Source organism: Mustela erminea, chromosome 5, assembly GCF_009829155.1.
Source record: "Mustela erminea isolate mMusErm1 chromosome 5, mMusErm1.Pri, whole genome shotgun sequence".
NCBI classification, from domain to species: domain Eukaryota; kingdom Metazoa; phylum Chordata; class Mammalia; order Carnivora; family Mustelidae; genus Mustela; species Mustela erminea.
This window is the reverse complement of record NC_045618.1, coordinates 136823614-136834147: the sequence shown is the minus strand read 5'-3', so window position 1 is coordinate 136834147 and position 10534 is coordinate 136823614. Positions and strand designations below refer to the sequence as shown.

General features: G+C 51.4%; 1 protein-coding gene across 4 annotated transcripts in view; it reads right to left on the bottom strand.

The window, feature by feature from the left end:
- Window positions 1-5969: 5969 nt before the first annotated feature.
- The window catches only part of UNC79 (unc-79 homolog, NALCN channel complex subunit), a 237283-nt gene continuing 232718 nt past the window's right edge, over window positions 5970-10534 (bottom strand). For all 4 annotated transcript variants that reach the window (XM_032345110.1, XM_032345113.1, XM_032345112.1 and 1 more), the window contains 2 exons: window positions 8039-8080; window positions 5970-6319 (listed from right to left, as the gene is read on the bottom strand). In XM_032345110.1, the coding sequence (XP_032201001.1) occupies window positions 6119-6319; window positions 8039-8080 (243 nt within the window). In that variant the 3' untranslated portion in view covers window positions 5970-6118. The remainder of the gene's footprint in view (window positions 6320-8038; window positions 8081-10534) is intronic.

The window sequence follows — 10534 nt, the reverse complement described above, 5'->3', positions numbered from 1 at the left end:
GAGGATTCCCCATCTCTCCTTCAAGCCGAGAAGCGTGGAGGGAGCCTTGAGTCACCATGCAAAGCCCGGCGGGGACGGCCGCACTCAGAACTGGAGGCGAACTCCCATTGCGAGCTGTGATTTCGTTCCAGCAAAACAGCAGCTGTCACGCGGCATTACGGTCGGAAGGCTACGAGGCTGCGAGAGCGTTGGGTGCTGAGCACGCCTAGGAGTGGCGAGCGTTCCTTGGAGGTTGGCCGCCATCCTGGGTTACGGCTGGCTCTGCGCTAGGTCCCCGACACACGTCACCTCACTTGCTCTCTACAAACCGGCTGCAAGGGAGGAATTACCATCTCCATTGGGCTCTTGATAAAACTGAGGTTTAGCAAGATCAAGTGACGTGCATGGGGTCCACAGCCACGTTTCCAAACGACCTGGCTGTCGAGACTGTCCTGTGTCCCTGTCCTTGACATTGACATCCACCCGGCCTGGCCCTCAACCCCATCCATGGTGAGCCTTCTGGGGGGCAGGCTCTGGGTACGCCCCACTGTCTGGAGCAGGCCCGATCCCCCTCTGGCGAGCACCCTCCCTCCCGCCATGCACCCCTGGCTCAGCGGTGTGATTGTCCTCACCTGGAGTGTTTCTGTCCTTCATGCTTGATTACTTGCTGGTTCCTTTCTTTTCCAAGTGGCCACTTGAAGGAGAGGAAATCAGGGCGTCTGCCAGGCAGCCCCGGGAGGCTCCCCTCTCCACCGGCCTGCTGGTGGGGGCCTGTCTGGACTGCATAATTAAGAAGCCAGCTCTTTGTTCAGCCAAATCCGAGGCTTCTGCCAATGTCCTGCTCGCCCTGCTGCAAAGAGCTGGAACCAGGGCCTCACGCGGCATCACCTGCTGACCTCCGGTTCTCGGGGGCTGGGAGAAACCGGGAGGCAGCAGGTGGGGGAATCTAGCCCTGACCCAAAATGAGGTCAAGCGGATAGGTGGGCGTGTGGACGGGCAGGAGCCCCAGCCAGCAGCTGTGCAGGTGGGGGCAGAAGAATGACGTGGGAGGGATGGGCAGCAAGGCTGCTAGGGGCTGAGAAAACAGCCCCACGTCCTACTGCACTGCCGGCTTGCAGATGGAGCCCATAAAACAGGAGGTCAGTCTTAACTGGGTGGCAAACTCACACGCCCGCCCGACAGGCGAATGTGGGAAGCCAGCAAGGCCTCACCGATGAACGTAGAGGCAACAGGATTTTGCCGAAAGGCTTTTGGGGTCTTCCTGCTTGGGAGGCAGAGATCAGTAGTGGGACCTGTGTGCGCCATCACAGAGATTTCAAACCAAAACGAGAAATGAAAAGTTGAAGCTCATCCAATTAAACGTGCTGTGGGCCAAGGTCAACCAGTAGGCCAAGGTCTGACAGGTGGTGACTTCGGGTCCACAGTATTCTACCTTGTCTGTCAGGTGAGTAGCAAAAGACTCTAACTGTCATTAACTCCCCGATTATGTATTAGAAGGAACTAGGGGGTTTGGAGGTATTCTATTCTACGTCTTACTGAGTGACTTTTGTTAAGTATTGTCTCTCTGTGCCTCGGTTTCCTCATCTGTAACATGGGGCTGATAACGGAAGTGCCTTCCTCCCTCACTTTGTGACGATGAGATGAGATGCTCTATCTGCAGCCCTCCTGTAACCCTGCAGCGAGGGTTACCATGACCTGGAGACGGGTGTCTGCAGGGCTGAGCCAGCTCCCGGCAGGCCCCCAATCTAACGATTCATCACCATGCTCTTCAATGCATACATTTTTATTCTTTACCATAGAACTATTATATTAAGTGGAAAACTAAATGAATTCCCCAAAGCAAAGGAGAAAATATCTTATCAGAAGGTGACGCTGGCTTGATGGGAATTTATGATAAATGATCACTAAACAGAAACATCAAGATACAGCTGCTCCCAGGGAAGCCCTCAGACTTCTCCACCCCACACTCTTGGCCCATGTGAGCCCAAAGAGCAGAAAAAGCAGAGACATTAACCTTTACTCAGGGGAGCACTGACATGAAGTCAGACGCCATTTGGTCCTAATGCTAGTATAGTCAGTTGCATGACCTGGGAGAAGTCATATAACCTCTGGGCCTCAGAGGCCCCATCTGCAAAATGGGAATCACAATGTAGGGGGCGCCATGAGGAGAAAAGGAAACTTGTGTAAAGTACTCAGGACTTAGTAGACACTCAATCCATGATGGCTCTCCGGGCTTCTCTCGAACCCTCTTCAAGAGGCTTCCTGCATGTTGCTCTTGTCAGTGGAATAAACCAACCAGCCTTTTATGAATAGGACTTCAGCCATCTCCGAAAGGGATCAGCTCTTATGAAAACACGGTCTGGTACTAGTCCACGGAGCTCCAACACTTCCATTACTGTCAAAACACTCCATCTGCCGAATATACACATTTGCAAATTAATTCTACTAAAGGAGTAATGCGGCATGATCTGCGCTGTCCAGTTATCCCCAGGAGCCCTTCAGCCCCAGCTCAGGGGAAAGTCTTGGGGAATAACCCATCTTCTCCAGTCTGATCCAATCCTTATTTGGTCTGCAGTAGCTTCGAAATGGAGTTGTTGCAAGTACTTGACCTCAGATGAAACCCTCTGGGAAGAGATTCGGTGAAAACATCCCGGCGACGGGGAGAAGGACAGGGTTGCAAAGAGAGGAATCCTGCACGGTGAAGACAGGCCATGCTCGGCTATCGCTATCACGTTTGCCTTTATGGCCTTGTAGGTCTTGCTTCTGAGGGACTAGGTGGAGGAAAAAACCGGGTGAATCTGCAGCTGTGAGCCGTCCCCCCGAATGGTCTTCCTAAGGCGACCCTGGTTTTCTTGGCAGTCTCCTAGTGCCTTCACAGTCTTCTACCCATGCGCGCTTTCCATCACCCAGGCGCTGGGTAGATAACTCCATTTATAGATAAGGAAAAGCAGATGTCCAGAGGTTTAAGAACTTGTCCGAGGTCACCCAGCTAGTAAGAGGCATGTCCATTGCACACAATCATAGAATCTACACATTTGCAGATTTGGGCTCAGTCTCCCCTTGGGTATCTCAGAATGTTCCGTTTGCACTCTGAAGTCAGTAGGATTCCGCAGCCAAGGGAGAACTGAGCCTACGCCTTGGCCATTCTCCAAGCCAATGATCCTTACTGGTCAACTCTGGATCAGGTAAAATTTGTTGGAGTCTCTGTGCCCTCTGCTGCCGTCAGGCTGCCACGTGAGGCTGGGCTGTGGTGGGCAGTGGTTGAGAGCAGAGTCCTTAGAGTTAGATGGCCTGTGGTCAAGTTCCAACACTGCCTCTCACTAGCCGTGTGACCTTGGGCAAGTAGATTTACCTCCTAGGCTTTAACACATGAAGAAGAATAGGAAGTCATCACCTGCCCCGCCTACCATGCTCCAGGCGTCGCTCTTTCCTCACAGTCTTTTATCACCTCAACAACCCTATAAAGTCAAATGCGTCCTTGTCCCCACTGTACTGATGAAGTATTAGTGAAATTTCAAAAGCTCTGAGGTGGCAGAAAGCTATGGCCACGTGAGGGTTCGACGCGGTTTCCCTCTGTGGCTAGGGGTTGGCAGGCCAGGGGTCGGCAGACTTTTTCCGTCAAGGGGCAGATGGTCAATAGTTTCGGGCTTCAGAACCACACATCTCGTTTCAGCTCTTTCCCTCTGCCTTTGTAGCACAAATGGGTCACAGACCCCACGTACATGGTGGGTGTGGCTGGTTCTAATAAAACCTTACGAAAACCGGTGGGCTGACCCCCGATCTACGTGAAAGGCTTCTCCTCTGATTAATGAGGGCCAATCCTGCTCAACTGCCATCTGTCCCTGCTTGTCCTGACTCTTCTTCTAAGAGCCTGAGTCTGACTTGCTGGGGAGTGGGGAGGGTGGCTGACACAAGGCCAGAAGAAGACCACCCTGGGGGATGGGCCGGGGGACAGGGGAGGCCAGAGAAGAAGTGTACTGGTCTGGATAAAGTAGGGAAGTGGCAGGGTCCCAGCAGGGACAGTATTTGGGTCCGCTTGGCAGGACAGCGGGTCACAGTTCTCAGGGGCAAGGAGACAGACCTGCCTGGGTCTGGCCAAGACCCCAGATTGTGACTGGGGTAAAGGAAACATTCAGGGGACCAGACAAGAGGGCTGAGTTGAGGGGTCCTCTCCAGCCCTTTGTTGGGGGATACAAAAATAAAGAGACACTGAGGCAGCAGTCCGTTGAAAGAGCCGGGGTTGAAGAAGAGCCTGTGGAAGACTCCGGACCTTGTCTATCTACTAGTAGGATAGGGCTGCCTGCAGCAGAACTCAGGATGAATGAAGAGCGGCGTCATCAAACCCCCCACACGGAAAGAAGCCAACGCCTCCACCCCTGGCCTGTTTCCATTACTCCCTCCAGGAATCACTGCCCAAAAAGAAAATGTCACAGTTCAGCCCTTACTGAGCCCACAGGAGAGCTCAGAAAGACCTGTTGCTTAATCGAATCCACTCCGTTCAAGAGACATTAATTAAACTGGTGGTGAGTGCCAGACCCTGGGGATACAGAGACAGGACATAACCTCTAAGCTGTCACAGTTTACAAGTGAGATAAAGACACACACAGCTTTTATAAAAGTCAGAACGTTGACAGAAGCATAACCAAGCACAATGGGGAGCGTCCTAGCCAAGGGGGAGGCCTGTCGGAAGAGCTCCTACGTCAAACAGGAAGAATGATCATTTCTACATCCTTCATCTAGGGACCGACTGGTTCTCCGCAAGTTCTCATAGGGGTGAAGCTCTACCACCCAGATGTTCTAGAACTCCCGTGAAACAAACATTTGAGGACTTGTTTTCCCCTGAGAAGCACGAAGGTATCAGATTTCCCAGCAGAAAAGAGTCCTCTTCATAATAACCAACACAAAAAAAGAAAGAAAAAGAAAGAACATTCCCTCAAGCCCTCAAGGTCCTTCCTGGAGAATAGACTTCAAATAAATTGGGTATCTCTCTTACCAGATGACCCGAAAGAAAGCCTTTTCCTTTCAACAACTGTACTCTAGTTTTCAAGGAAGTTAGAAGTTTTAAAATTTACAAGCCACATATAAACTGATTTTTAAAAAACCCCAGGCTCACAAAGATAATAAAAAAGTGCATTTAATAGCATGTCAATATACAGCTTAAATGTATAGTAAGTCTTCTTGTCAGTGCATTACAGGATAGAGAAGAGAAGTATGATTTGTGAATGCACAGTCAAATGCTAAGTAGAAGTGCTGATAAATCTTGGTGCTCTTACACTATTAAAATCCCGTTTTATGAAACATAACTCCAGGTGCAGTGCTCTGTGCCAGCGTGGGGGATCGTCTGGTCCAGTACGCAATCTACAGTTCTAAATTGAATTGTATACAAGTGTTAACAAAAGAATAAAATTTATTATTCACAAAACTAAAGTGGTTCTCATTAAGCTTACAAGAAAGTACAGCCTAGAACGAATGAGTTGAAAAATTAGTTTTAAAAATAATAAAACTTACTGGACAGTTTTGGAAAATGATATTATAAAACAAAGAAAAAACAATTGGCACAGTTTAACCACCTAATTTCTAAGTGCACTTTGTAATGGTCCTTGCAACCTGCCACTTTTCCCAGGATAATGACAAAAAGCTTCAGTCAAGTGTCACTGGCTTACGGTGACGGGTTTTGTTTTTTTTTTTTATTGCATTGCCAAGAGTGGATTTTAAGAAAAAACACTACAAAGGTTTCAAAAACCCTATTTATTCTCTATCATCAAAAATAGCAACGGGGGACTTATACAACTTTTCTGTGAGTACCCACCAGTCTGTTGTTTTTTTATTTTTTTTTCTTAAAAAAAATAGAAGTTAGTTAAAGAAAAATGATTTGGTTTCTTAAAAAATAATGTAAGGAAACACTTAATCAGATATAGCCCAAGGAGTCATCAGAAAGATGTGTAGCAAGAAAGCTTCATTTTTTTGGCCCTCTCCGGCCTTTGCACGTCTTTTTTTTTTTTTTTTTTTTTACTAAACTAGAAAGAGAATGTACAGTACCGATATGTTCCCCAACCTGCTTGGATCAAATTGTTTTGTTTTTTTTTGAAACCCATTATTGCTAAACCAGAGTGTTGACACTGAGAGCCGAGGAGTCCGCTCATAGAGGATAAAACTGAGAGGCCGCGTCCGAGGACTGGATCTCCACCTGGGCCATTTTGAACTGGGTACACTGGAGCCACTTGCGGAGAGCCACGAGGCCAGCGCTGCTCGGGGCCGAGCCGGGCAGTGTCCTTAGGCTGTGGTGGTTCACGTTGTTCTGAATGGCCTGGAGGCGAAGCTGCAGTCCGGCCGATAAGTGCTGTTGAGGAAGGGCGAGACAGCGGGTTTAGTTTCTCTCCCTTGACGGTCCGGGCTCCACCCAAGGGAGCACCAGCCCGGGCTTCTCCTGCAGGCAGAGCCCTCCCGTGGGCCTCCAGGGCCGCCGGGCCTCAACACAGAGGCCAGCTCTCACATCTGGTGGCAGACAGGGCGGGGGACGCGGGCCAGGGCCAGGGACTCTAAAGTCACTCTGGCCCAGATCCGTCCACTTAAGGCCATTCCCATCCTGACCCATTCGCTGACAAGCTGGGTGGGGGCAGACACACACACACACACACACACACACACACACGCGCGCGCGCGCGCAGGCCAACCCCCAGGAGCCTGTCACCACGCAGGCTCTGCCGCCAGCTCCCAGATCCGAGCTCCTCTGTGGACGACTCTGGGAACAAGGTTTTTCCATCTGTTTGGCTTTTCTCCTGGGCAAACTGGGGACAGTAACCTCATGGGGTTTTCCTTTAAGGGTGAGTTAGTGGAGGGTTTAGAACAGAAGTGGGCACATAATAGTTCTTCCTTGCATTTTAATCATGATTATGGTCTCTCTGTTCTCATAGTACTGCCAGAGAAGAGGCCAGGTTGTAAGCTCTGTTGGCCTCGGGTTTCGATTTCCCGAAGGCAGAGTTGGGGGGACAAGGGGCAATCTGGAACAAGCCTCCGTTTTCACAGGTTTTCAGCAGTGCAGGCACCCCCACCTGTGGCCCCAGATGGCACCAAGACCATGATCCCTGACTCAAAGCCTGAAAGTCCGTGTTGATGGCTGCACTTCTGTCTTGGTGACTGCAGACCTTGAGGTCAGCCCCCTTCTATCCACTGACATCCCTCCCTGATGCTGAGAAGAAAACCAGCAAGAAGGTTTGCATCTCTGCCCCCTGCTTGCCCTGTGCTCCCAGCGCCGTAGACAGAGCCCAGTTCTGGGTGGAGCAGGGGGCTGGCTCTGCCATCATCAGGCCCCAGGGACCCAGGGACCCCGACTAGTCATGGAGGACGTCCGGCCCAACAATGACGATGTGTCACTCAAGGTGGGCCCTGGCGATGGGAAACACACTTGGATAGGGTCCTTCCTTCCTGGCTGTGGGGCCCCGGCTAAGTGACTCTTCTAACTGATTCCCTGTTTCCTCATAGGTAGAACAAGAGGGGCAGGGCCCTTCCCTTCTGGCTCAGTTCTGTCATTCATTCAATGTTAGTGTTTCTTAAAAGAATCCTTCCTGTCACAAAAAATCCATTTTATTTTTCTTTAAAGTTTATTTAATTGATTTGACCCCCAGCATGGGGCTTGAACTCACAACCATGAGATCAAGTCGCATAGTCTATGGACCGAGCCAGCCGGGGGCCCCCTGGCAAGTCTATTTCAGCGACCAGAAGAGAGCACGGAACATGCCTGGGCTCAGATACACAGGGGTGTCCTCAGAAGGTAGGACAGGCCTGTATTCTAGTCAGGACGCGAGACTCGCTCAGACTCGGGTCCCCCCTCCACTCATACCCTCATCCACAGCGGAGAGTACGACCGTGGCTCCCACTGTCCCCTCGGCCTGTGTGCCCGTTCCCTGGCCCACAGAGCCCGTGCTGTGCCACCCCCCTGAGGCCGGGAGCAGGGTGAATTCACCTTTCTCCACAGCAAGTGGAGCATCAGGGAGGCCTGTTCACGGCCTGACCTTGTCTGCAGGGAGCTGAGCTTCCGGTCCACCCAGGGATGACTTACCTTGATATTTGACTGAATCATTGGCAACCACATAGGTATCAGCTGTGTGGAGAAACACAGAAGCCGTGTTATTCGAATTCTCCATCCCCGCCCCCAGCAGCTTCGGCTACCGCTCGGGAAGGCTGGGCACACAGAACCCCTGTAACATCACCAAAGGGATGGGCCCCTGCTGTGGAGTTATCCATTATCGGAAAAACATCTTTCTGAGGCCAGACCCTGCTGAGCCAGTGGCACTGGGAGGTTAATGAGTGCCCCTGCGAGGGCCCGGAACACACGCTCTAGAGTAAATGACTGATTGTCTCTTGAAAGCTACCACACACGGAAAATGAAATGTGTATTTATTTAATTAAATCCTCACTTTCTTGAAATAGCATTTCCTCCATGAGGATCTCTAAACTTGAGTCCCCCGAGTAGGACGGCGTCTCTATTTGCCCGTAGTTGTTAAGGAGCACTCCCTGGGAGGTGGCTGAAAAGCTTCAGCGGTATAAAAAAGCATGCCCCGAGGTCGCCTGGCTCTGATCTGGAAGGTGGGGGACAGCAAGAGGGACTTGGGCCAGAGGTGTGGACGCAGGCAGGTGGCAGAGGGTCCCCACTCCCGCAGGGAGCAAGGCGCTCAAACTGCAGGCGTGTGGGGGCCTCGCCCTCCTCCGGCCCCTCTGGTCCACCCGACCCCCTTTGCTGTGTCCTTCCTTGGCGCTCACAGGATGTCCAGCCCAAGGGCCTCCAGCAGTGGCTCTCCTCTCCCTGCTCTGATCTCTCAGCCATGGTTCAGCCCTCTGGACCGTAAGGTCACGTAAATCTGGAAGTCTGGGACAGAATAGTGTTTCCCAGAGGGTGCTCCACAGCTCTCTGATTGGTGGGTTTAAATGGGGCAGGGGGTGTACTGGTTCCGGTACGTTTGGAAAGGCTAGACACGGCACTGCTCAGATCTCTAACACCCGAATATGCGTCTTATCTCTCCACTCTGCGTTCCTTCCGACCCTCTCCTCCTGTTCAGTAGAGGAGTACAGTGGCCATGCACTCAACCGTGCCCTCCCCAGACAGATGCTGGAGTCCCTACCCACACTGCCTCAGAATGTGACTGTATTTGGAAGAGGGATCGATGCAGAGGTAATGAGTTAAGATGAGGTCATTCTACGGTAGGGTGGGCCCCTCATCCAATATAACTGATACTCTTAGGGAAAGGGGAAAATCTGGACACAGGCCCGCTCACCGACAGAGCCCCATGCAAAGATTAAGACAGTGATCTACAAGCCAGAGAACGCCAAAGATTGCCCACCAATCCCCAAAGTGAGTTCGGGGGAGGATGCAACAGGTTCTCCCGCACAGCCCTCAAAAGGAACAACTCTGCTGACCCCTTAAGCTGGGACTTCTGGCTTCCAGAACTGTGGGGTAAGAAGTTTCTGTGTTTCAGCTGCCTAGGCCATGGGACCATCCCAGCAGCCCTAGCCACGAATACAGGGGCACACTCCACGAGGCGATGCCCACAGGTGGCGGAGTGCAGAAGGAGGTGGAGGTGGGAGGGATTCAGGTGATGCTGAAGCCTGAGGTTCTCAGGAGGGGGGTCACGAGAAACAAGTTTAGCAAAGTGGAGGGGAGGCCCTTCACCACCCACCCATGATGACCTGCGATTGTTTCCAAATCTAGTATAACTACCGAAAAGGGGAGCCCCGTTCACTGCGAGCGGAACTGGGCTCCAGAAAGATCATCATGGCAGCAATCTGCAGACTAGGGGTGAGGAAGGGTGTGGAGAGTGGAGGCTGGGGGCCAGGGGGGTGGAGCACGCTGCCTCGATGGTCCAGGTAAGACCAGGGGTGGCTTTGGAGAGGAAGAAGGGTGATGCCTGCAGACACAATCTGAGAGACCCCCGGTCTGCTCTTTGGAGCGAGGAAAAGAGCAGAAGCTGAGGTTTCCATCCGGGGCAAACTGGAGGGGCTGTGCCAGGAGGATAATGAAAGAACCAGCAGGAGGTCTGCTGGGATGGGGGACAGTGTACCAATAACCTCTCTGTTCACTAGTCACGGCCACAGGCTGCCACATTCATTTAGCTCATCACACACACACACGTGCACACGCGCGTGCGCGCACGCACACACACACACACACACACACACACAACTTGGTGAAGTGAGAAACTACACTTCTCTCTATGCTTTTCCTCCCAAGACTCAATCTGGCTATGGTTTTGCTTTGAGCATTCTGTCGAGATGTACAGTTTGCTCGTTTCACTGGCACTGACGCTCACTCATAAACACAGCCACGCAACACTCTGTCTCTAGCATGAATATTGTGTTTGGAACAGTGAACAGTGTAATTGGACTAAAACTCAAAATATCAGAAAATCCAAAAATTTTTTTTTAATCAGAAAGCGACATTTTCTCCCTGCTTCCTCCAACCACCAACCTTTATAACTAACTGGGATTACAAAGGTCAGTGGCAGATAAAGCTATGCTCTCTGGCCATTAGCAGGACTGGCTCATGTAAACATTCTGATTG